Consider the following 26,527-nt stretch of genomic DNA (forward strand, 5'->3'; position numbering starts at 1 on the left):
TTATTTGAGAAGCAAATGACTAAGGCAAGAAAATCCAGATGACACTTCTGAGCTTCCTATTTAAACGATTTATAGGAATTCATACCACTTGAAAAAGGCTCATGAGAAAAAAAAATAATCAGATTTACATCTTAATTGCTGTAAGAAAAAAACCCCTTTTAAGAAATGGGATCATCAGGATGACAATTATTCATATAATCTGAGAAATGAGTTCTCACTGGAGAAGCACTGAGATCACAGCTGCCTCTTGGTTAGCTCCTGTTGGGTCAGGTCCTGTACACACAGGAAACAAAGGTGGCACCTGGTCTTAAGTTTGGATCTATGCAGGGACTGGCCCTTTGTTAGTCTTTCTAGGCCTCTGGCTGCAGAGAAAGCAAGCTGTCTTAACAGTCCTGCCTCACTGAGCAGCCCTGCACAGAAATTAGGGACATTTCCTTTCTTTAACACTCATTTTGAAGGAACATGCACTTTCCACACATGAGGGCCCTCAGCCATACCCCACTCAACTGGATACAGCTGCAACACTTTGCAGGAACATTTCAGCATTTGTCAGCCAGTTTAGTACTGGCTCTCAGTTTTGCCTCAGATTTCTGTAAGAAATACTAACATAAGGAGTTAGGCAGAATTGAGGACATAAAAGTGTTTAAGTAAATATATCCAAAAAATATTCTTGTTTTTTAATTTAAGAAACAAAACACAAGTTATAAACAAATAAAATTATAAAATATACATAATACAATATTGGTTGCAAGTCAAAAGAACAGATTATCTTCTGAGATATGAGATTTTTAAAAAGCTGAAATAAAATTATCTTAAGATTTTTTGACAAGTAAGCTTAGAAGCACAGGAAGATGACAAGCTTGTCTGAACACAAAGGAGAAAGGCCTGGATGTATTCACATCTCACAGGCTGTTATCAGTGGGCTGGACTTCAGAAACCGTGATAACAAACAGGGTAAATGCCAGCCTCAACTAGTCCGTTACCCAGTCAGTGCTACATGGGCCAACATGCCATCCCTCGCAGGGAACAATTTTTTCTAGTGCATCAAGCCCATTTTTTTTAAAAACACTGGAATTGATACAGTTAACCATCACTGCTCCTGGAAGATGAACACCTTAGTCTATTAAATATTTCACAATGGTTAACCTGAACTACCTGTGCTTGAGTTTATACCCACATAAGTACATCTTACACTCATTTTAGCTCAGCCTCCCCCTAACTCAGTTATAATCTCCACTCTACAAGAGCATCTGCTAAAGCTACACTTTTTTTATCCCGCAAAATAGTCTTTCATTTCCTTAATTGTGTGTCACTATCTTCATCTTCAGTTCAAGTCTTCCTGGTGCCAAGATGTCCAAAAGCAAACAGCACTGCAGCAGCGTGTTATAGAATACACCAGATTCCCTCATCCAGTAATTCTGTATTCAGCCCGAGATTCTTCCTATAACTGTATAATAAGCCTGAATCCCAGTTTTTGGCCCATTATGCCTTTTTCCCCCTTCCTCCTATTGCTGGTTTTCAAGCACATACCTCCCAGTAGGGAGGTAGGGAGAGTTACGGAGACTCCTGATTTAAAAGTTTATCCCACTAACTGCTCAGTTACTCCACTTGATTTCTGAATGGCCATGGAAATGCAGTTGTAAATGAGTGAATGAGCAGCAAAAGAAAAAAGGAAAAAAAATCTCCAGAGACATGTATCAACCAGGTAGAGACAGCCCTAACTGAGCTGAAGTTTAAGGCACACATCTTTAACACAGTATTTACAACAAAATATTTAAAATGTGTATTAAAATGGCAATGCAGATATTGCCATGTTATCTAAATCTATTTTCCAAACCCTGGCCGTGACTTTTATCCAGTGCAATAGAACCAGTGGAGCTGGAGGACATTTTGAAGGCACAAGTGGATGAGCCACAATAATTTTTCTGCCATCCATCAGTGAGGACTCTGTCTCCCCAAGGAACAGAACTACTGCCTGTTCTTTCACAGGGGCAGCTAATATTAGCTGCTTCTCTCCAGAGATTGGAAGCAACATTACCAGTCTGCTGGGCAATCCTGCCTCCTAGCAGCAGACAGGAAGATCCCACCAGTGAGTCATTTATAATACAAGAACAAGGATGGTGCAGGGAATGCAATTGCAGCACTGTGCATGGTACCACCTTCTATCCCTATATTTCAAATTGAGCAGGTCACAGATAGAGCCTAACACTGCTCCAAAGATTGGCCAACGTCCATCACCTCAGCTGGATACCCCCAGTCAGAGCTCCGTTGAATGTCCTGGAAAAACAGCTGCTGCTGGAGGCTCTTTAGACTGCTCAAGACCTCTGGAGAGAGTTCACGGAAGACCACTTGTTTTTCCTGATCCTCCTCCTCTTCTTCCTCTTCCTCCTCCTCCTCCTCCACAAGGTCATCAGGAGGCAGAGGAGAACATCTAGAGATGTAGCCCTGGTCTGACTGCACTGACTGTCTTTGGTCTTTGCATTGGTCATCAAAGACCAGCTGGTGTTGCTTCTCAGCCTCCTCTTGGCAGAGAGGTGGCTCTGAAGGAATGACGCTCTGCTGATAAAGAGAATACATGAGTCCATTCAGATGGTGTCTCAGTTCACCTGAGAGATTTGCAGGACTCTGGTCATCTGTTGCTGAAACTTCAGAGTCACTGTGGAGGATGATGTTATTCCTCATTGGAAAGCTTGTCTCCAGAAGAGGAACTCCTTCCATACAGTCCTCATTACTCAGCACATGATGACCAAGTATATTTCTATCTTCAGTGGAAGAGACTGGCTCCAGTACCTGAACTAGAGGAGCCTCATCCATAGGAAGGACCATAGTCTGAGAAGTTGGATCCCCACAAGGATTAAGTTGAGGTTGCAGTTTACAGCCTCTACTTTCACCTTCGTGCATGTGGAGGTTGATGACATAACAACAGTCTGGGTCAGGCTCCCGTAGGTGCAGCTGGTGTTTCACGATTCCACCCGGTTCACTTAGCAATGAATCCACCTGGCTCTCTCTGCTTAGGGACTGCAACTCTTCATCATTATCCAAGCAGATGGTTTCATTGTCAAACCAGTCTGGGTGCTCCGTCTGCCAGTTCTTGAACTTTTGTACTGCCTCTTTCAACTTCCTCCCACTAGGGGTATCGATGTAATTTTCAGCTGTGATTTCCCGGATTCGATGGATGCGCCCAGGTTCAAACTTCTCCAAGTCCTGAATCCGAAAATAAATATCCTCAAACTTTTCCATCAGTTGGTACCTGGATGTGACATTGAACAGATCAGGTATATCTTTCTCACTACTTATCCCCTCAAAATAGCAGACTATATACATTCCAAAACAGGCTGGCTTCTTGAAATCTGGCAGGATCAAATTCAAGGCTGGGGTGAACAGGTCTCCCATTGGCTTTTGCTGATCTTGCTTGAGACACACAGGCTCGCTCCCAAGCATGGCCTGCCATTTGGCCTGAGTGCCCCGTGAACATAAGATGATGATCTTTGAAGATAGGTCTTCCATTTCCTTCTTCTGTCGAGTAAGCCAGGGTAATGCCCCTAACTCTGAGATCTGATGATCTTCTAGCAGATCTAAGGCTACAGCAGTGCCACAGACCGTCATCAGAAACTCTGCAAACTTCAGCACCACATCCACGTACAGCAGGTGATCAGCAGAGTACACAATCCAAACCTTCCGGGGCTTCAAGGGTGGCAAAGGAAGGTCGGTATATGGTGCTGCTGAAAGACAGAAAAATATTCATCCCAGCCACATTCCTGAAATTGTAATGGCATAAGCCAGCAGCAATCACCACAGGAGAATATTAACAAAACGTTCTATTGGCTACAAGTTTGGAAGCTATTTTGGCAACATATGCAGACAACATCTCACTGTAGAAATTTAATATGAAAGTCGAGACAGTGGAGCTGTGATTTGTAATGATGCCTGGACGGTTCATGGAATTTCATCACACAGAAGTAATACACCAGCTTCAAGAGGCTTACAAATGTAGATATATTCTCTGCTGGAGAGCTGAGTGCACCCACCCCAAAACAATCTCCTATTGCTATGGCTTAGATGATTAGCAAAGGTTCTTTTGCCAGTACAGCCTCAGCTGGGTCAAAAGCCTCATCACTTTACAAAGCAGTTATATCCCATCTGGCAAATACAGCATTCCAAATTCCATATACAAAGTTTCTTTTAGCTAAACAGGAAGATCATAAGGCTACGTTTTTGTTTTTAAGAAGCACCTATAGAGTAGTAGAGCCTATGAAAGCCCCTTCTGGAGAATTGTGTGAGACTTCCAGAACTCATTACATGTGCTTGCTAAAACACAGGCAGGACATCTTACCAGTTTGCAAATCATTATGGTTGCATTTCCCTCGCCAGTGTCCTGAAAGAGAGAGAAAGTAACTGTCAGTTCTGAAAACATGAAATAAGATTAAACCCTTAAAATGACAACACGTTCCAAAGATTAGGTTAAAAAAATATCTTTAACTGTGCAGGGATAAAACCATGGGGAGGGAGAAGCCTAATTAAAAAAAATACTAAATTAATAAAGACTCTTCTACAGCCAATTTTGCTATGTACTTTACTACATTTTCCCTTTGAAAGGAGAAGGAATGCACTCAAAACTAATTTTCTTCATCTTCCCCAGATCCAGCCAGCCTCAAGAAGAACAGAACCCCCAATTGTTCTGCTACCTCTCCTTAAGGAGAAGAGGCTTTTTTAAAGATAGGTTTTTCTTAAGAGGCTACTAAAATATCTATAAGATGTAGCTAGGGACAAGTATGATGTTAAGAAATTTTCCAAAAAGATTTCCAATTACTCCTCTCTGGTTAAAAAAACCCCAAACCAACAACAAAAAAACCCCAAAACAAAACAAAATAGTGAGTTGCACAGTTTTCCTGTGATAACAGCCTCATGGTTGCAGCACAAAAGACTAGGAATTAGTCCTTAAGCACCCAATTTTCCAACCCGTTCAATGTCAGCCTCTGTGTCCTGTTTTTCTTCTTCCACCTTAATTGAAAAACACAATTTAAGCTCAAAATAGTATAAAAATTAATATTGTAGACACTTTGGGGGACAGGGGAAAGACCACAGTCTGGACAAACAGGAAGCTTCTATCCTGCAAAACTCTTATGCAATGCAGGAGAAAAATAAATGGAAAAGATATCTGTAGCAATCTGCAGGAAACAAATGGCTGAACTATGAAGTTCCTTTTTCCCCTCAGGAGCTCTGAAATGCTATGAAAATGGAGTGTCAGACAGCATAATCCATGGAAGGCTTTACTTAAGTAGGTGGATGGTATTAGGATGTTACAAGTCCTATGATGTAAAACAGAAGGAGGTGTTTATATAGGCATTATCTCAGTAGCAAGACATCAGAACAGCAAGGAAGAAAACAGCAATAGGAATAGGTACAGAGGTAGGAAAAATACAGTTTTAGCATTGAATCTTTTCTTCCTAGCTGGTATGAGTCTTACCTGCTCGTTTTTTGGTCATACAAATCACACCTGCTATGACTGATCCCACCAGTAACACACAGATCCCAGTGATACACCAGTAGAGCCATATAATCATATCACCTGCAGTATAAGAATAGTGCTCAGACATTGCTTTACACAAATAGAGTTTCACCAAAGAAAAGAAGTTTCTTGAGCAGCATGGGCCAAGGGAGAAGGACCCTGGCTCTGCCCAAAACCACAGGTGGTCCAGCACTTGCTCCTTACAACATATCACAGTCACTTGTCAAAATGAATTCCTGCTTTCGTGATGATGCTCTACACCATAAACTTGCTCCACAAAGAACCATATGTGTAGCACACTGAAAACACAGATCAATAACCTTCCTCTAAATAGCACTGTTTATCCAGCTTTGACAGACATGCCATCCATGTCCTGCCTGTTCATGTAATCTATCTTAAAAATAAAATCATCACCATTTTGGGTGATGTAGGTTTTTTTTCAATCTATAGGTGTTTTTTTCTTTTTAAATCTTGGGCAAACTAGCTCCTTACAGGTGTTCTTGCAGTGTCATGGTTTAAGGCCACCCAGCAACAAAGCACCACAAAGCTGCTCCCTCACTCCTCCCACCCGGGTGGGATGAAGAGGAGAAAATATAAAAAACCACTTGTGGGTCAAGACATGGACAGGGAAGGATCACTTGCCACTTATGGTCACAGGCAAGACAGACTCAACTTGGGGATAAACAATATCAATTGAATTTACTACCAATCAAAACAAGGATAATGAGAAGTAAATCCAAATCTTAGAACACCTTCCCCCCACCCCTCCTTCCTTCCCAGCTCAATTCCTCTCCCAGTTTTCTCTCCCTCCCCCGGCATGGGAATGGGGGTTGTGGTCAGTTCATCACACATTGTCTCTGCCGCTCCTTCCTCCTCAGGGGGAGGACTCCTCACTCTTCCCCTGGTCCAGCGTGGGGTCCCTCCCACGGGAGACAGTCCTTCATGAACTTCTCCGGCATGGGGCCTTTCTGCGGGCCAATCTTCAGTCACACACTGCTCCAGCATGGGCTTTCCCATGGAGTCATGGCCAACTTCAAGGGTGTCCACCTGCACCAGCACAGAGTCCTCCCCAGGCTGCAGGTGGGCATCTGCTCCCCTGCTCACTTCCATGGGCTGGGGGGAACAGCCTGCTGTCTGTCTCACCACAGGCTGCAGGGGCATCCTCTCACATTCTGATCCCTCTACTCACTGCAGGTTCCCCTCTTAAACACATTATCCCAGAGGCACTACTACCACCGTCACTGATTGGGTTGGCCTTGGTCAGAGGTGGGTCTGACTTGGAGCCGGGGAAGCTTCTAGCAACTTCTCACAGGAACTACCCCTGTAGCCCCCTTCCCCACTACCAAAATCCCACCACACAAACCCAAAACATGCAGCCAAAAAAAATGATGTCAAATCATTATGCACATGATTTATCTTGACATTCATAAAAATGAATATATGCAAGCTATTCTCTCCAAAAGCTGCTTTATATTATGCAAATTTTTTAACACCGAGCAAAGTGACAGAAAGTATTTTATATTAAGACTCTTCTTGTCAAAACTGTTTCTCAAAGAATTTTATGCAAGTGAAGTGTCTCTAAAAAAATTTCTCTTTAAGGTTCACACTGCATACAAATACTTGCCTCGTTAAATCAGTGAAGTAACTCTTAACACAATTCATTCTGAACTCAGTGTTACAAGGGGACATTTCCTGCCCATTGGGTCATTCCCAGGGAGAATCATTTGTTATTCTATATGACAGGAAAAGAGCAGCAAAAAAGTTTCAGGTTATTGGAAGAACTTCTTACCTGATGGGTCTGTACCTGCAAAAGAGAAGAGTTACATTAAAAATTCAGCTCTCATCTGTAAGACAATGGGAATCTAATTTACAGAAAAGCAGTTCTCACTTGGAGCTGGTGAACATGGGATGAAAGCAGAGTGTCTCAGGCAGTCTGTGTCACAGTTCGCAAAGAATGGCTGAATCTGCAGTTGAAATATATTCAGAAAACAGAAGCTATACTTAAAAGCAAGTTTGTTTCCCACTTTACTTTCCCTCTGCCTCGACATTCCCTGTATTTTAGCACAGGGACACAGAATTCCCACTTCCCTTCAGAAAAGAAGATTCATCAGGAATTCTTACACAATACATTAAGGCAGCATTTTGCTCCTGAGGTTATACCCTTGCCATTCCCACTCCATAGTCTCTGACCTGGCAACCCTATACTAAAGAAAAGCCACTGTCTACAGAGAATACTCATACAAAAAAAATTGTTCTTTCAGCCATAATCATTATTTCCCTGATCTATGTGATTAGAGATTAGCCAATCTCAGAACAAAACATTGTACAAAGACCCCATAACATTCCTAAGCTGCTCATTGCCTTGTTGGCAAAGGAAGGACATAGGGACAACAGTGAGATCCTACCTGTATTTTGTAGTTGCAACAAGCTCTTATGTTCTTCTCTATTTTGATTGTGACATTCACTTGCTGTTGTAGTCCACCCTGCAGAAATCAGATGCAAGTTATAAGGGAAGGAAGAAAACGGAATGAAAGCAGGAAAAAAGAAAAGGAGTTTGACATGAGAATATAGAGTGGTCCAAAGAAGCAGATTTTTTAATTTTTTTTTTTAACAAGAATCCCACAGAGAACAAAATGGATAATTGGTCTGGCCACCATCACTGCAGGTATCCTGTGTGACAGACACTGTAATAGAATTAAGACAGCAGGCTAAGGTTGCACAGGTAACAGGAAACAATTAAGGACGCACACAGTGTAACTTCAAATGTGTTAACTTAAACTTATAGTTTCTTAACAATGTAAATGTCTTAAGTTATTTAATGTGTAAATATGAACAAGCTTCCTTGCTCAATTAAAAACAGCTGTCAGCACTGCTAGAACAGACAAATAAGTTGCCCTTGATACCTGCCGTATACAATCAGTATCATGATAATCTAAATATATTCTTTACAATGATTAGCAGATACATACTCCAAAATGAGCTATATTCCCCTCTACCAGCGAAATATGCTGTGTCAGTAATAACTTAATACGTATCAGTGCATGCAGTATGAAGGGTTTTAAGTGTGGAAAGAAGGGAAAGGTTAAACAAACTGAACACCAATATATCTGCCCTCCCCCAAGGAACGGTGGAGACTGGTACCAAATATTCAGCATTTCTCCTCTCTCAGATGCCTGAAGGGGAACATGTCTTATGTCAGAAGACACTCTGGATCTACTTTGAGCTTCTGAACAATACAGGCTGTAAGACCTACAGGAATCGATTCTCAGTTTGATTGAAACATCAGTTACAAAACCACTCATTCTTGATCTAAAAAAATTCAATTAACATGCCTCCCCCCTGCCATCACATTTGATGAACTACTTCAATGATTTATTGAAACTTTGCATTTCAATTTTGGTTGATTTATTTAGTCTTATCCCCCAGGCATCGGCTTGACAAAGGTAATAAAAGCCCAGATAGTCAAGTATCAAATTTTGGTTTTCTTTGCAGATGTTTACAGACTGCATTATAAAAACCTCTTTCTGATCTTTTATCCACCAAATTCCTTAAATAAAGTTCCTCTTTCCAAAGGCAATTAAAAAACTGTGAAAATAATTCCTTGAAAAATTGATGTTCAAGTGCATTTGTTACATCTCCTACATCATGGCTCCAAGTCCTTGTTTAGCAACCATTAAATATTTGTCTAAATTACCACAGAGGGTATCATTTAGGAAGGTAATTACCTCAGTGAAATCACGTGTGATCATTTTACACTTCTTTTCATTCAGGAAACTGGCCACATGAATTTGGTAGCGGGCTGACTCCATCCATGGGTTAAAGCTCACAAGCAGAGTTGTATCATCTAGACTTTTACCTTGGATCCTGGGCTCCCACAAGCTGCCTGGAAGTAGTGCAGAGATTTCCAAGTTTCTCAACTGTCAAATATTTCAACAGAGCACCCATGTCTACATGACTCAAACAGAAAAATTTTTACCTGTCTTTATACATGGGATGGTTCTTTTCATCAGAGAGTCCTTGCAGTCTGCAAGAAAGACCATCAGTGACTAGTCAGAAACATTGTACTTCCATTTAGGAAAACCCACCCATTTTCTTATCAGAAGCTAAACACCTAACCAAGCCCTCCTTGATGAGTAGCGACCTTTGTTCTAAAGCAGTAGCAAAATTCTGCAGCAGAATAGCATTAATTTCCAGTGTATAGACTAGTCCCTCCACTGATGTTATGGTGTTTTGGGTTTTTTTTTGTTTTTTTTTTTTTTTTTTTCTTTTTTTTTCCTCAGAACAGACATATTGATAAGAAAAGACTGAAAATATACGATACTTATTGTAACAGTAATATTTGACAACCCTTGCTAATGTAAGACCTGTGCAGAGAGGGTCATAGTGGAATTAAAACTTCATATTGATCTCTGGATTTTTAGAGCACCACAGAGATAGATTCCTCCAAAAGCATTCTGCCCCAGGAAAACTAGGAGACTGGAATCTTTCTTGATCCCAAAACACTCTTTGCTTCATTTGGCAGAGAGGCCCTGCTCTTTGGGACTTTATTCAGAGTCAAATCCAGAGTTACATACTCAACATCTAACAATGTGAGATTTACAAGCTTCAGCCTAAACTATGTCTCTCTTCCAAGGTTTAGACAAAGGAAAAGGAACAATTCCCTGCTTAAACAGTTGAAATAAAACACTGCATATCTTAAATTTCCAACTTTCAAAGTGCCCCTGTAATTCACAAGTAAGGTCTAATCAGCAAAGCTCCCTGCAACTCCTGAGCTTGACACAACGCACTTGTTTTCTGAAGAACAGTGGAGGATAAAAGCCAGGAAGTTCTTAGAGTGACCAGGTATAAGAAAGGATAAGAGGGCTGAAAACCAAGTGCCCCCCCTTTCCTTTTCCAGCTTACATGAACTGAAACACGACATACTTTGCAATTTTGTGACTACAAAGTCACATTGACAACTATAAGCAAATTAAGAAGAAAATTATGAACCAGTTTAAGCTCTCTATTGAGTGTCAAATATTTATAAGCTAGTCAGTGCAGGCAGAGGGTACTGCAAATGCTCAGCATCTTTGGGGAAAACAATAAAAATTCTTTTTAGTTATAGAAAAATTTTCACATACACAAGAAAGGGTCAGGCACTCAGCTCTACCAAATTTCTTTAGAAATCAAACTTCACATGTCTAAGATTTAATACTAGAAGCCAAACTTCACTCCTTTCGATTTGGAAATTCTGATCTGTGCTTCCAGCTTCCATAAGCAGAGGGGCAACCTCAAAATACTTCAAATTAAGTAAAAACGGCAGTGATAGCCTGCAGAGAGCATGAAAGGCTACTCTACAGTCCCATTCACGTAGATGAAATATCTTTGTGCTTGCTCCATTGATGAGCATTTCAGCAACAAAATCCAGATGTAACTTACCTTCAAACAGCCCCTCAGAGGGGCATCTATACTAGTTTTCAGGTTTAACTACGACTATCTCTTTAACTATAGTTGCAGCAGAATTCTCAACAAGCTAAAAATGCAATTTCTCAGAAATCAGAGGCCCAAGTCCAAGGCTTTGTCCAGCTTTCTAGAGAGCATATTAAAAATTTTTATAGCACTATCTTCCATGTAGGAACTACAGTCAGCCAGAATCAAAGGGTCTGTCCTTCACAGAATAGTCCCTCCACATGCACCTTATTCCAAACAGAGATTTGGCAGACTTCGGGACACGGGATCCCAGAAACAAGAACGGTGACTTGTAGCACAAATGATACATGCATTTTGGATATATACCACAAGGGTATCATAGATAAGGCTAGCACCATGGACTTTCTAAACAACAATATTCAGAAAGGACAACAGGTTTTTATAATATTACCACCCTATTGCCAAACTTGCTCACAGTTCATGGATCTGGTCTGGAAAAAAACCCCAACCCACAGGACCACAAGCCATCACAGTCCTAAGCTCAAGGCCTAAGTGAACTAGAGCACCTCTTACCAGGCATTGTGAAAGACGTGGACTTGCAGTTGTAGTCTCCATCTACACCCAGTTTGGGCAGGTGGTAGACAGTCACTTGGTAAGTCTGGCCAGGTTCCACTTCAAAACGGTCAAAAGTGAAATTCCACTGAAAACAAAACACATTCACAAGGACTTAAAACAAGAATGTTGTTCTATAAAGGCACTGAAATTAACAGCTGACTTGGCCCTGTTCCACTGTGTTCCCTCATCCCATATGACCCTTTTTCCGAAGCCTGACAAAAAAACCCCAAAAAAACCCCGAAACTCAAGCGTATTAAATGTACCAGTCCCTTGGTCAGTCCCAAATTCTTCTGCTTGGAATGAGAAAACTACAGTTATTTCTTGGGATCTTTGAGCAGATACAACAGTCTTATGCCAAACAACTGTGTGGAGTTTCCACTAAATTACATTCTGAACTGAAAGGAGATTAGGCTAAAATATGCAGTTTTGAGACAGAAATTTTAGTCTACTATGAAACTTGTAGTACTGTGCAAGTGCTAAGCATTTAGAATTGCACTTATACATATATAGTTCTTTACCTGGCCATTCCATATGTGTTTTCTTAAATCTATACTGTTTTCTGCATCAGCAATGCTGTGCAAATTCTGGAGGAGGCACTCGCTCCAGATGGTAAGCTGAGTATGGCCGAATTCTGCGTGGTAAGCAACGAACTCCAGATTCCTATCATTCATAAAGGGAGCTGTAGATGATAAGCACTTTTCTGACAAGTTTCCTAGACTAAGTGTAAGTTGAAAGATCACCCCCAAGGTTGGTGCATTTCTCCACAGCCAGGGAGTACAAGAAAAATAGTGGAAGTAAAAGGAAGGGTTGAGTTAAAAAGGCTATAAATGTCACGCCTGTCAAGCAGAATGCAAAACCTCCTACAATTATTTGCTTTAAGCAACGTCCAGAACAATGACATGTGCTAGGCACTGAAAGCAACAATTCTTAAAACCTGAAGGATGGGAAGAGTGAAAGACAAACCAAGATAAGTGAGCAGCTTGTACAGTTACACACAAGTATAAAACAAACTGGAAATGACAGCAAGTCTGAAGCCCAATATCTTGATTGTTTTATCAACTCCTCTAACCAGTCTGTACTTTTAAATCAATAACCTTGCTGTATGACAGTGAAAGCAGAAACAAACCCATGGACTAGAAAAAAGCAGTTTAGAGCCCTCTGCACTCACCCGGCCTCCATCTGGACGGACCTGAAGTGGCAAGTTGTTCTGAAAGTCAAACTGGGCACATATCTGTTGATTGCTGTTCACTTGCATCACAGCCAGCTCTGCCCCTTGGAGATAGCGGATACTAGCTGCAGGCACAGAGAGACATGTCTTTCTTTTCCTGTCATCTGCACGTGTAGAGGTTGCAACCCCCCACAGAGATTACCACTGTGCCTAGTCTTGTCACAGTCTTACTCCTTTGAAGTGCTGGGGATCCCAACAGAAAGATACCTGGCCATGAAAAAGTGAGCGTGCAGGGTTGCCTAGCAGCACTTTCAGCTGAAAGGTTGCCCTGCATGGCAAGAACTCTGTCTGTGCAAGTGAAGGGGCAGAGTAGAAGGCAATTTCATTCTTCCAGACACCCTGGCAGTTCCACAGGTTCAGCGTTGTGTTTAGCTCTGCCTCTCAAGGCTGCTTCATGCAGTTTGGGCACCAAAGCAAATATGCTTTTATTTTGGTACAGACAGTCCCAATGGGAAAGTTTACAACCACAGCTACACAAAACAACAGGGTTACCTGGGTCACACCTGCTTCTACACTACTATAGCTATACTGAGATAATAACTCTATAGCCCTCAGACACAGGCCCTGCAGAAGGAAGAAATCAATGTGTTTAATTCTGTCTTGAATCAGTGCAAAAGCATGGACAAGAGCATGCTAGGGAAACTTCATATACAATCAAAGATATTTGGAGATAACCTGACTTACTGGTACTAATTCTGGCTCCAGCAATGAGACAATTACTCCTCTATCAAGACACATGTGCATATAGGAAACCTAAGTTACAAGGACTGGATTATCCAAAATGGGAAGAAGTTGCACTGGGTTGATGGCGCATAATTCATTTGTACTCTCTCAAATTAATTCTCATTTGTTCAGTTTGTAGATGTAATTCCCCTGCATGAGACTGCTGCAGTCATTACTATGCCTTGAAAAAGCAATGCTTGCAGTGCGAAGCCTCCTTTCTCCCCTCACTACCGTGGGAAACGTGTGGGCCACTTGATTCCATTTTTATCTGCTTTTCCCATTTTAAATGTCATTATCCCATACCAGCCAGAAACATTTTAAAGTCTTGAATACCCGCCACACCCAAAGCCCCAATTCAGTCAAGAAAGATCAAAAAAGGTCCCCCAAAACAAAAAAAATGAAGCAGCCAAACACCAGATTTCAAAGGTCTGCTTTCATGACTAGATCAGTGAAAGACTTCAAGTCATAATTCTATTCCTTATCCTTATGTGCTGGTTTGGCTAAGATAATTCCATTCACAGCAGCTGGTGCGGTGCTGTGTTTTGGATTTGTGACCAAAACAAGGTTGATAACACAGGGATGTTTTAGCTATTACTGAACAGTGCTTGCACAGCATCAAGGCCTTTTATGTTTCTTACACTGCTCTCCCCAAGCAGGTAGGCTGGAGGGGCACAAGGAGTTGGGAGGGGACACAGCCAGGACAACTGACTGAAACCGGCCAAAGGGATATTACAGACCATATGATGTCACATTCAGCATTTAAAGCTGGGGGAAGAAGAAGAAGAAAGGGGGGGGGATGTTCAGAGTTATGGCGTTCTGTCTTCCCAAGAAACCGTTAGGCATGCTGGAGCCCTGTTTTCCTGGAGATGGCTGAACACCTGCCAGCTGACGGGAAGTAGTGAATGAATTCCTTGTTTTGCTTTGTTTGTGTGCACGGCTTTTGCTTTACCTATTAAACTGTCTTTATCTCACCCCACGAGTTTTCTCACTTTTACCCTTCTGATTCTCTCTCCCCCATCCCACTGTGAGGGAGGTAAGTGAGCGGCTGCGTGGGGCTTAGTTGCTGGTTGGGGTTAAACCATGACACCTTACTAGGTCACACTTAATTCCTCTGCTCAATGTTCATATTAAACAACCACCACTTACCATCAGTGGCCACTTTCCATTCTATCCGAAGCACAGGGAGCAGTTTTCCATCTGTCAGACGGAAAACATCAGAAGAGACATGAAGACTGCTTGGAGCAGAAGGAGTCCATGGGGGAACCTGCAGCCAGCTTGCCTCCATGCAGGTACCTGTCCAGCAAATGGAAATCACTATTTAAAGCAGGGCAGAGGAAGCTCTGCTTAACAGCAGTTATGGTCTGCCCTTTGGGTCAGGGTTACTCAGAGGGCAAAACTAGGTGACAGACCGCTTCACAGTTCAGAAAGGCAGTTTTCAGCACGCAAGTACTTTAAGTTGCCTGCAATATTCTGAACTCACTCATTCTAGTAACTTACACTTCTTCTTTTCCTTAAAATCCATTAGTAATCATCACAATGAAGGCTAAACAGGTCAGGTAAGGTAAGTTTACTTAACATCTCTTGCAGCAAGTCCAGACCTTGATGCTGAAACAGACCTATGTTAGAAGACTAGTACTAATTTCCAGCCTTCCAATAAGAAGTCTGTCAGATACCCAGGGAAATTGTTCCAATAGTTAGTTACTTTGTTTAAAAACTGCCTTACTTCTAATTTGAATATACATCTGAATTTAGCTTCCAACAACTGTTTGTTATGCCTTTCATAAATTAATGAGCTCTCTGGATAGAAAAATAATTTAGACTAGTCTATACAGTGTTAGGGAAAACTGGTCCTGTAATCTCATCTGAAGATGAAATCAGGTATGACAGGCATTAGACAGACATGATCTACTTAGACTTTTGTAAGACATTTGACCTATCAGATCCATTAAAAATAGCATGGTCAGGCTCTCCAAAGTACACTTTCAGTGTTTTTTGCAGGGTCAGTGATAGGAACAGTGGTAAGTGTGCACTATCCCTTCTTGTAAGAGCATAGTTTTAGCCTTAGGAAGCAATTAGACAGTCCTCAAATGCTCACTCTACCAAAAAATAGCTATAGAAAACTTGATAAGATTAAAGTACCTTTCAGAGAAGGGTGTACTAAGCACTAATAAAAAAAAAAAATCTTTCTCCTAGAGCAGAAAAACATAACAAGAACCATAAGGCAGAATTTAAACCAAATATTCGAATAAGGAAGCATTTTAATAATGGAGCTGGAGATTGGCTTAGCTGTGTTGTCAAGCTGTATTCCAATAGCTGTCTGCCAGTGGGAAATATGATCCAATCTGATCCTACCCAATCCCTCTCCTGCCAAATAAGTTTAAAATCTGGTTATTTTCAGCATTGTCATCTCCATGATCTGGCATGCCAAGCATGGCTACAAAAATACTTGTGCCAGTACAATACAGGGTTGAGCACTGAGGCTGAAATGAGCCTGCTTAGAACAATGACTGCAAAAAAAGGCCAAGGAGTTCTGCAGTGCCATCCAGATGCCTCCATGAACCAAAGAGGTAAATGCAGAACATTCTCCTTTTTTTTTTTTTTTTTTTTTAAGAACATTATGGATAATTATACTAAAGTGTTTCAGACACATACCATTGCTAAAACTTGACCCCTCACACCTGATATGTCCAATATATCGGTTCAGTGGGATTTACAGTAACTCTAGTTTCCTTTTCCAATTCATAGAATCATTTAGGTTAGAAATGACCTTTAAGATCATTGAGTTAATTCATTGGACTTTATGCCCCAAAATTTCCATTAATTACTCTCAGCTGTACCCCTTTATGCCCCTTTTAAAAATTCTATTTCATATATTAATTTTTCATTAAGTACCATCATAGAGATAACAGGTTGTAAAGAACATTTACTGACAAACTTGTCCTAAAATTCCCATTTCTTTAAAAATTGAGCATCCCAGCTTTAAATAGAAGCTAAACAAGTTGGGTTATGTTCCACCCACGCCCCACCCCCAAACTCTTATCCTGAGAAAGACTTAACTTTCCATTCCACTTTTAGCTGGAGCTGATTATGGATCAAACTGAAAATTCCCAAGCAAGGCATGACAGCAGTGCTTCACTTTACATCTCTCTGTTTCTAGCAGAAAGAACTTGCTGTATGAACCCATTTTAAAAAAAAAAGCATGATCTGATAAAAAAACGCAATGAAGAAAAAAATTACTTACTATTTCTTACGAGGCAGTTTAAATCCTGTGGGGGGAAAGAAACAATATTACTCCCAGAATAGAAACTGGATTGACGGTAATTTGCTTCTGCTTAGTGGCAGGAGAGGTACAGGAAGAAAAAATAATTCAGTGAACAGCAACGCATACACACTGGAAGAATTAACCATCAGCAAACTTTGCACAAAGTTGTTCATCAGAAAACCAAAGGACACAGGGCATGAAACCTGCTCACACCTGAACTGCATATGTGACAGCAATAGTTGCAATAATGGAAAGAAACCGGAGAGGCAAAAATGCAAGATTATGGTAGTAAAAACCTTCCAAAATCCAGGACTGTGAAAATAGAAACTAGTGTGACATGAAAGACTGCTTGTAGTAGATGGGTACGTTTTTTAAACACCACTGCTTTAAGTTACTGCTACCCAGCAGCGATCATGCTGGTAGCGTTTGCAAGGTCTAAGCCCACCTGACTGGAAGCGTGAGCTCTCTGCAGCAAGGCTTGCCACTGAAGTACCGGTTACACACTGCCTAGTGCGGGGCATCCCCTGAACAGAAAGGCTGCATCAGTTACGGCTGGTCTTTTTCCTGATGCCACATAAGAAGCAGGGAAGGGAAAAGACAACCTTTAGTAAGTGCCAGGCTTGAAACCAGGACATGGTGATTTTATTTTTTAGAAATATATTTGAGAGGCAGCCCATGAAGGAAAAAAAAAAAAAATCAGAATTAGACTCTTTCGTATTAAGGATAAAGATGTCCTGAATATAAAGAAGCAGCCAGAAGTTACGTGGGCTCTGCCTGGTTTCCCCAGGTATGTTTTGTTTATACTGGCAAGACCCCATGGTCACCAGGAAAAGCAGATGAGCTTGCTTGGTTAATGTGATGCAAAATCCTAGCAATAAGGAAGTCTGAAGCTTTCACTGACTTAGTAAATCAAGATGAGGGCTAGGTTTCCTCCCACTGGTTTCCTATGCCTTGATATATAAATGTGAATATTCTTATCACACTGTGGCCACAATAACTCATTCCAGTGGAGGAGGCAAGGCAGCAGGGTTTTTAACCTCTCTGCAACTTGTTAAGGTCAAGTCCAAGTGTATTTGAGGTTTAGCTTATTAACATGGTGTAGGTTGCATTCACATTTGCAGGGATGGATGCTTGAAAGAGCCAGCTGTGCCTTTTCGGCAGTGAACGTGCCCTCCAGCGCGGCATGGAAAGCTAAAGTTTCACAGACACCGAGTTGGCACGAGACAGCATCCCTGCCAGAGGCACAACCCTAAACCTCCCTTCACTTGCGCCCCAGCACTGCGGCCTGCCCTGTGCTGGCACAAACACGTGCGTGACCATGCGGGCAGCTGGCTACAGCCTGAAACCCACTCAAAGGGAGGAAGGGAGGTCAGCTGCGAACCAGATCTTCTGCCCTTCTGCACCTCTGCTCCTGCTTGTATGGGAGAGGCTGGGAACAGACCACCAGGCCTGAGGAGGAAGGTGGGCGCTGCTCTTCACAGCTGTGCTGGCTCTTGTCTGCTTATAACGGGATAGAACTACATCCCGCCTTTAAAGCGGTCCTAGTGAAGGCAAAACATCACATTGATTACTAAGCTTTCTCCCATTTGAAGGAAATACAAAGCATAAGCAATTGGTGAAATCCAGTATCATACAAGCTGTGCTGAGCAACAGATTTCAAACATGAGCAGAATTCTACTGACTATGAAAAAAATACTTCAGACATAATGCTTACATTTCAGCTAATGTATCTGTGTTCCTACAAACCCTGAGCGAAAGCAGGCGGATTTGGCATTAAGCTCCTCATGCTTATATAAAAAATAAAACCTGAAAAATCTCTTCTGGGCTTTTGTTACACAAGTCAAAACAATACACAGGTATAAATCCGATGTTCAGGCACCCTTCACAAGAAACACATCCACACTCCAATAAGCAGTATTACAAACATACTCAAGATATAGGTATATTGAAAAAGATTCAGTGCAACACCCAAGGTGTGCAATATTGACCAACTTTATTATCATTTAGGAAACATTTCAATCAGTTCAAAGGAAGGAATCTGCCTTATTGGCCACCCTGGACTTCCAAGTATACACAAATCTATATAACACTTCGCCTTCTACATAACACTTCGCCTGAGAATTGAACTTTGGTGAAGAATTGTTTTCCTGCCAGCCAGCTAGCAATGTTACATTTTTCAAAGTGAAATAATCTTTGGTGAACTAAGTTAGGAGTAAGGCAACATCCCACAGTCAGAACAAATATTCTGATTACTTTTCACTGTTCATCAAAAGATGCCTTTATAAATGAGGAGGGAAGGGGGATACACAGTGACACACTTAACCTTTCCTTGCCGTTCTCCCACTCTCTTCTCTTCCTTTGTTCCCCGACCCCCAGGTGTCAGCAGCTCACCTGCAGAAACCACCTGCCTTTCCCCTTCTCTTTGCTCTGGATCTTCTTGAAGTTTTCAGCTCACTGTTGGATCCCCAACCTCACTGCTAGGTTGTGGCACTAACAGCAAACACCCAAACAGGGTCTTGCTACATGGGAGTCTTGGGATAAGCAGCCCCAAAAGCTGCATAGCAGTGTCCTGCGCGAGGCAGAGAAGCTCTAACATAACCAAGAGCAAAATAACTCTAGGAACTTAATGTCAATATGTAAGGACATGTAAGAGGTACTTTTCACTATTTTTGTTGTGCTCAAAAGGTTAAACCAGGCACAACTAGGGGAATCAACTTGATCAATTTGAACATAAATACCAATTTAGTCTGAACTGTACTTTCACAATTACACTGCACCTAATTATTACCGACAAATCCTCCATTGAGTATTTATATCCTGTCAGACTTAAGTAAAACTGGTTACAAGCATAGTTAATAGAAACTTTATTGCAACTTTGTACCTCCCAAACAAGGTTTCCCCCCCCCCCCCCCAAACCCTTCCACTTAGCATCTGCAACCTAAATGCTTTGATAATGACAAAAACCTAGAAAGCAAGCAAGCAAATGCCGATTACACCAAAATTAGCTAAACTACAATCACTGAAGAGAAAAATATAAATTGTAACTGCCAGTATGGAAAAACAGATTGAGGTATGAAAAAAATTACTCCTAACAGTTCAAATGTTTAATCAGACTTTCTTAGGTAAATTATTTAGCCTGACAATGCCCCTTGCATAAACAGGTGCAGTAGTTTTGGCTGGGATGGAGGTAATTTTCTTCACAGCAGCCGGTGTGGTGCTGTGTTTTGGATTTGTGACCAAAACAAGGTTGATAACACAGGGATGTTTTAGCTATTACTGAACAGTGCTTGCACAGCATCAAGGCCTTTTATGTTTCTTACACTGCTCTCCCCAAGCAGGTAGGCTGGAGGGGCACAAGGAGTTGGGAGGGGACACAGCCAGGACAACTGACTGAAACCGGCCAAAGGGATATTACAGACCATATGATGTCACATTCAGCATTTAAAGCTGGGGGAAGAAGAAGAAGAAAGGGGGGGGGATGTTCAGAGTTATGGCGTTCTGTCTTCCCAAGAAACCGTTAGGCATGCTGGAGCCCTGTTTTCCTGGAGATGGCTGAACACCTGCCAGCTGACGGGAAGTAGTGAATGAATTCCTTGTTTTGCTTTGCTTGTGTGCACGTCTTTTGCTTTACCTATTAAACTGCCTTTATCTCAGCCCACGAGTTTTCTTGCTTTTGCCCTTCCAATTCTCTCCCCATCCCACTGAGGGAGAGAGTGAGCGGCTCTGTGGGGCTGAGCTACTGGCTGGGGTGAACCCACAACAGGCAATAAAAATAATTGGCTACTAACCGTGTTTTTTTGTTTGTAATTTAATGACTTCTGTTAAAACCTATCACTTAATATTCAGTCATTTTTCTTTGTTCTGTTGCAGTTATCAGTAATTATTGTAAATTGCATCATGATAAAGCCGTTATATAAATTATAAGGCATTATTTGCCTGAAGAGCAGCAACATCTGCTTTCATTTGAGTGCTGGTGTTTCTGTTTATTAGCAGATAAGACAGAGTTAAATGAGGAAGTGCTGCATTTCCCCCTTTCTGTTTTATGATCAATATGAATATTGAACCTGCACAGCATATAAATGGCTTCTCTCTTCCTCCAGATCTATTGCCTGAGGTAGAGTGTTTGCAATGATGTTCCCAGCATCAATGAGCTTGTACCCTTTGCGAAATCCATTAAAAAGCCAAGACCTTAATCAGGAACCATCAGTCACTCGATGAGGATTCAGAACTGAAATTCGACAATGAAGAAATCTCTTACACCTCAACACTGGGTTTCTATGGGGACAAACAACAACAGTTTTTCTGGTGTGTCACTGTTCCCCAACCCCACTAAGGATTTTCAAGGGGCTACCTACCTATGTGTTTTTCCTACCCCATGGTAGCCTGTTTACCTGCTGTGACAGTAGCCTTTTTTTATATGCAGCTGACTACATTGGAGTATTTTAAGCTGCCACCAGTTAGTCACGAATTTAGCAGGTTTACCACAAGAAGCAGGGAAGGATTCTCCCACCACATGGCAGCCTGCACTAACTCAGTTGTTGGTCCACTCCATTCCCAGTACCCAAAGCACTACAGCGATGACCTAACAAACAAAAACACCCAGAAGAACAATTCAGCCAGCCAGGAAGTCCTTGCTATTGGCATAAGGAAGCAAAGATAACAGAAGGAGAAGATAAAGCCACAATACAGGCAGAGATATAACAACCCCAAGAGATACCTAGAAAGCAGTCATCATGAAAACCCTCATCTCCTTTTTGGATACTGTCCAGGTGAACTGGACTGGACTGCAGCTGAGGGCACACTTTTATACCATGAAAGTATAACTCCAGAGAATGGCATCCAAAAGCCAGGAAGCAATTAAAGAAAAAGACAAGTCTGTTTTGCAGTAAAATAAGTCAACTACTTCCAGATTTGCCCTAGCTACCTCCTCAGCACCAAGGACCAACCCAAAACCTTATCTGATGCATTGGCTCATTCAGAGTGCATTAACAAAGCTGTGGGCAGCAGAAGTACTTAACTGAGTTTCCCTACTTAAGCAAGCACAAATTTAGATGATACGATAGAAATAAAATTGCCATGATGATTGTTTCTGCTCACCTACATAAAGCTAGAAGCATCTAAGAAGTATTGACAGAACTGAGACGTGTCTGTCCGCATACAACAGACAAGCGGACAAATAGGAGGAGAAGGAACAGAAAAGACCGAGCCCACAGTCAGGCAACTTGCTCTGCACGTTATTATAGAAGGGGCTTAAATTGAGATGTTCTCACCAGCTTTCTAGTGCCTTTCAGGCCCAACAAGCAAAGCTACAGACACAAGAGGCATAAATATGAGAACAAGACTATTGTGAGGTGATGCCCAAAACTATTATCAGCAGGACAGGCACAGTCAACTGTTCATGTTTACTTGCCATATCTTCACAGAAAGCTAAGCAACTGTTTCTTTCACTCCTTTTTGCAAGATATTTCTTGCTTTTGACATAAAAAAAGAACAGACCATATGCCCCGAAGAATCATAGGAATCTGAAAAAGAAATGGGAAACTGATTAACAGCACCATGTCATAACAATTCAATTAAATTAATAGGAGGCCAAGATTTCCCAGCAGGATTCTGTGGTAAGTAGCAAGAAACTGCCGTGAGCTGGGCAAGCATCCAGTTTTCCTTTAAAGAGCGGCTGCTGAACAGGAAGGGCTCCAGCTTTCCAAAAATCTGCCTTTCACTTATGAGCCATTCTATGTATCTTCTGAGGCTTGGCCGATTTGAAGTTTACTACAGTTTCCCTTTCCTGATTCCTTAGTTTAAAAAAAAGCAGAGATCAATGGGACATGAACACATTACAGGAATAACTGTTGAAAGATGATTTGTTTAAGGCTGGTAGGAAACAACCATATTCTACAAAATTGTTTTGATTTTTAGGCATTTTTCTCTATAGTTTCTAAGTTTTTCTCTTGCCCTCATATAAATTCTCAGCAAAATCAAATCCAAACACGAAAGTTGAAGTTTCTTCACAAAAATAAGTTTTAAAGTTTCCTTTATCTTGTTTTGGTAGTTTTAATCACTAACTCTTTTTATGCTGAAGTTTGGTAGTTTTGATCACTAATCCTTTTTGTGCCAAGAAGTTCAGAAATATTTCAGCAGCACTAAGTGTGACCATGGTTTATGGTAACATCCTACATAGCAAAAAGATGCCACAGAGGGGAATGAGAGAAGTTGGTCAATAGCAAATGTAAAATGAACACATTTGTAAAAGAGGGCCAGAAGTCTTCCTCACATGCACCACCATCGCTCATCTTCACGAGAGATGTTGCATCAATTCTTCTCCAGAGACTTTCAGTGAATATCCATCAAGCTGCTGAAACAGATTTCAAAGACCGAACTACATACACCTGTCTGGCCCCTTAAAGATGGCAGGGTTATAAATTCCTCTAGGACACCGAGGCATGCCATGTCATGAAACAGTTACGGCCCAATGACTGAACACAGTGATTAAACACTTGATGGTGAACAACCAGATGGGTATTTAAGCTGTGGGATGTTTTTCCCCTGTGCACAGAAAAAAACCCCTGAGCCTCACCTCCCTGCAGATGACATATTCAAATAACAGATACTAGAAAGAACTGGATTTGCAGCTGTGCTATTCAGCCTTACAGCTGAGCAGGTTTGATGGAGTTGTGGTGAATAAGGCCCATTAAGTGCACTTGCTGTCATTTTAATAAGATCAGCTGTTAATGAGCACTTAGTTTTATGTTCACAATTTACAGGTGTCTACCAATACTGATATGACACTTTCCCTCCACCACTCCATCTCCAAAAGAGCCTCTGCCACATGAGAGTTTTGCTGAAAAAACCGCTGTTGCTCACCCTGAGCTACTCTGAAGCTCAGCAACAGCAGCACAAGCATGGTGGGTTAGAAAAAGGATGTGGGTCTTACACACCCTGCTCAGCAACAGCTTCCCTTTTGAACCACACTGCAGTCACTCATCGGAAGGGTTACTGAACCATCCTCTGAAAACAGTGCAGCTGACAGAAAGGGAAAGAGAAATTGTTTTTGACTGTCATAACTTCAGTTGATGGTACTTTTTCCCATATGTGTCTGCAGGTTCACAATTGCTTCTAAGGAGGCTGCTCATGGGCTTAAGCCAACTCATTTTTCATAAGTCTGTCAGCATTTTAAGAAAAAAGCTTATTGAAAGAAAAGGCTAAAGTAGCAGGCTTACACATCCACTGATCTATGAGCACACCCAGAGTGCGGGGCAATACATTTTCTCAGTGAAAGTTAGTGATGTACTGGTGAACCCCTCACCAAGTTACTGTGGTTCACATTCCCTAAATAAAAAAATAAATAATAATAAAAAAGGTACAGCCAGGAAGACAAAGTCAGTCAAAGCCCAAACATCCAAGGACTCGCAGAAACCCTATAATGTATTACTCTCAAGTTCTTTGTGACTAACAATGTTTGGGATACCCATGGTTATGTTAGATGCCTAACCAATATTGTAACGTCATCTTTCCCCTCTGCTAAGATTTTTGCATTTTGTAACTCCACAATGCCCAGCCTAAAGTAAAATCGCAGAAGTGGCATGTTTTCTTGGAGTATTTTTAAATAGGAGTGAAAGCAGCAGACATCAGGTAAAACACAGGTAAGTATATGGTCAAACATTAGGAAAGGAGACAGAATAGACAAAGGATAGGAAACGTGTACAGTAAAGGATTATAGAAGCTTTCATCCTAAAGGACACGTTTTGGTTTACATATGTCTACAGCCACATCTGACTAGCTGCCTGTGCCAGACTGCTGAAAGTGCATCATGACATACAAAACTTTTTAGCTTAGAAGACAGCTACCCATTATCCTGTTTATGCATGCACCACTATTAACAGAAATAAAAAGCAAAACCAGGTCTCTTCCCCCTTCCACACACTCTTTACATGCATCTTAGAAAAAACCCAAAAACCAAAACCCACACCAAACCAAACCAAACGCCCAAAACCCCCAGAGAGAGAAAGACCAGCTAGGAGTTTGTACTTTGGGGTGCTGAGGTTGGTTAGTTCACTTTTTACATAGGCACCACATCTGCGCCTCTCAATCTATATCCTCTCTGGCTCGTTTCGCACGGAGAAAAGGCAACCAAAATCTGCCTTTTTCAAAATTTCAAGTACATACAATGTTTGTTTACCTACTCCTCCAGCAGAGATTCCCTGCTTCCTCCTAAAAACCCCTCAGCTGCGAGGAACGGTTTAGAACATTGAGGACGTTAGGCAACCTCAGCTATTAGCAAAGACTCACATCCTGCTCAGTAACTTCAGGCAGTTTTAGCAAATCCCAGCCACGGCCCCTCACAGACGTTAGTGACCGGCGTTTCCTGGCAGCCGTCACATGGCCAGGCTAATTCTGCGGTGTTTGCAATTCTGGTTTAATATTAAGTTAATGCAGTTTCGCGCTACGTACAGTCGCTTTGATAGGTAAAGCCCACATCAACCGCAACCGAGTCCCCAAACCCTACAAAACCAAGCACCGGGTCTTAACTGAGCCGGACAGCGCGACACGAGGATATGGGGCCAGCAGCAGGACCACAACGGTCCTGCCAAGCCTGCGAGAGCTCGGAGCGGGGCCGAGGCAGGGGGACGGGGGGGACACGACACCCGTCCGCGGTCCCCGCCACCGCCACCCCGCTGCCTGCCCGGGCGGTTCCCCCCGCTGCCAGGCTCCGCTCCGGCGCTCGCCACCAACTCCGCTCCGCGGGGGAGAGCGAGCTCCCCGGCCCCAAGCTCTGCCCGCCGGGGCCGTCTGCGGCCGCGGGGCCGCTGCTGGGGGTGAGGCGGCTCCGGGGCGTCCGGCCCAGAGCCCTTGCTGCTCCCCGGAGTCCGGCCCAGAGCCCTTGCTGCTCCCCGCTCCGAAGGGAGAGGAACGGGCCCGGGCTCCGGGCCCCGACCAGGGGCACCGCGCCCGCCGCCCGACAAGCCCTTTCCCGGCAGAGCGAGATCCCGCTGACGCCCGCCCGACCCCCGCAGCCCCTCCACCGGGGAAGCCGCTCCCTCACCCCGACTTCCTGGCCGCTCCTCGCCCCTGTCCGGGCCCCGGCCGCCCGTGGGAGACCCCCCGCCCCGCGGCACACCGGCGGGGAGCTGCCGTCGGCGGCCCGAGACGCCGGAGGAAGCGGGACCCCCCCCCCTCCTTCCCGCCCCGGCCCCGCCGCCGGGCCCGGCCCGCTGCGCGCACCGCGGGCGAGGCCGCCAGCCCCGTGCCCTTGCCCGGCCCCGCCGCTTGCCGGCCGGCGGGCCGGCGCCACCGAGCTCCCAGCGCTCCCCTCGCCGCCGCCGCGCTTACCGGCTGAGAGCAGGTAAAGGGCGGCGCGGCGCCCAGCAGCAGCCGCAGGGCCGCGCCGACCGGCGAGCTGGGGAAGACGAGGAGGAGCAGCAGGGGCAGCCGCCGCGGCTCCGCACCCGCCATGGCCCCGCCGCCGCCAGGGCCTCGGGGCTTCCGGGGTCCGACCTGGGCGCGGGGCGGTGCCGGCCCTCACCTGAGGAGGGGCCGCCGCGGACGGGGCGGCGCTGCAGTGGGCCGGGGTGGGCCGGGCCGGGCCGGGCCGGGCCGCGGCCCCCCCCCGCCCCACCAGGAGGCCGCCCGCCTCTCGTAACCGTTGCGTCGGTTGTTTCGCCTGTGAGGGCGCGGCCCTGAGGAGCGGGCCCGCCTGCGCTGGCGATCAGCCGCCCGGGCCTGCGCCCGGGGCAGGCGGCGGCCTCCCCTCCCCTCCCGCCCCGCTTCAGGTTGGCGTGAGGCC

General features: G+C 43.4%; 1 protein-coding gene across 3 annotated transcripts; it reads right to left on the reverse strand.

The window, feature by feature from the left end:
* Window positions 1–656: 656 nt before the first annotated feature.
* Window positions 657–26,244, reverse strand: IL17RA (interleukin 17 receptor A). 3 transcript variants are annotated; one of them, XM_049822246.1, is made up of 13 exons: window positions 26,074–26,244; window positions 16,726–16,750; window positions 14,631–14,777; window positions 12,702–12,826; window positions 11,492–11,618; window positions 9,486–9,533; window positions 9,235–9,392; window positions 7,915–7,992; window positions 7,398–7,473; window positions 7,299–7,313; window positions 5,468–5,569; window positions 4,334–4,375; window positions 657–3,719 (listed from the first exon to the last, which is right to left on the reverse strand). In XM_049822246.1, the coding sequence occupies exons 1-13, from the start codon at window positions 26,194–26,196 to the stop codon at window positions 2,203–2,205; spliced, it is 2,583 nt and encodes an 860-aa protein (XP_049678203.1). In that variant the 5' UTR covers window positions 26,197–26,244; the 3' UTR covers window positions 657–2,202. The 3 variants fall into 3 exon arrangements, with proteins under 3 accessions (XP_049678203.1, XP_049678202.1, XP_049678204.1); XM_049822245.1 differs by having other exon boundaries at window positions 657–3,722; XM_049822247.1 differs by lacking the exon at window positions 26,074–26,244 and adding an exon at window positions 24,923–25,323 and having other exon boundaries at window positions 657–3,722.
* Window positions 26,245–26,527: the final 283 nt, after the last annotated feature.

Source organism: Accipiter gentilis, chromosome 18 (genome assembly GCF_929443795.1).
Source record: "Accipiter gentilis chromosome 18, bAccGen1.1, whole genome shotgun sequence".
Classification (NCBI taxonomy): domain Eukaryota; kingdom Metazoa; phylum Chordata; class Aves; order Accipitriformes; family Accipitridae; genus Astur; species Astur gentilis.

Coding starts and splice junctions, on each gene's coding strand:
- IL17RA (XM_049822245.1), bottom strand. CDS start 26,196: ATGGCGGGTGCGGAGCCGCGGCGGCTGCCCCTGCTGCTCCTCCTCGTC. Junction 16,751..26,073: donor CCTTTACCTGCTCTCAGCCG/GTAAGCGCGGCG, acceptor TTCCCCCCACAG/GATTTAAACTGCCTCGTAAG. Junction 9,534..11,491: donor CACGTCTTTCACAATGCCTG/GTAAGAGGTGCT, acceptor TCTTTCTTGCAG/ACTGCAAGGACTCTCTGATG.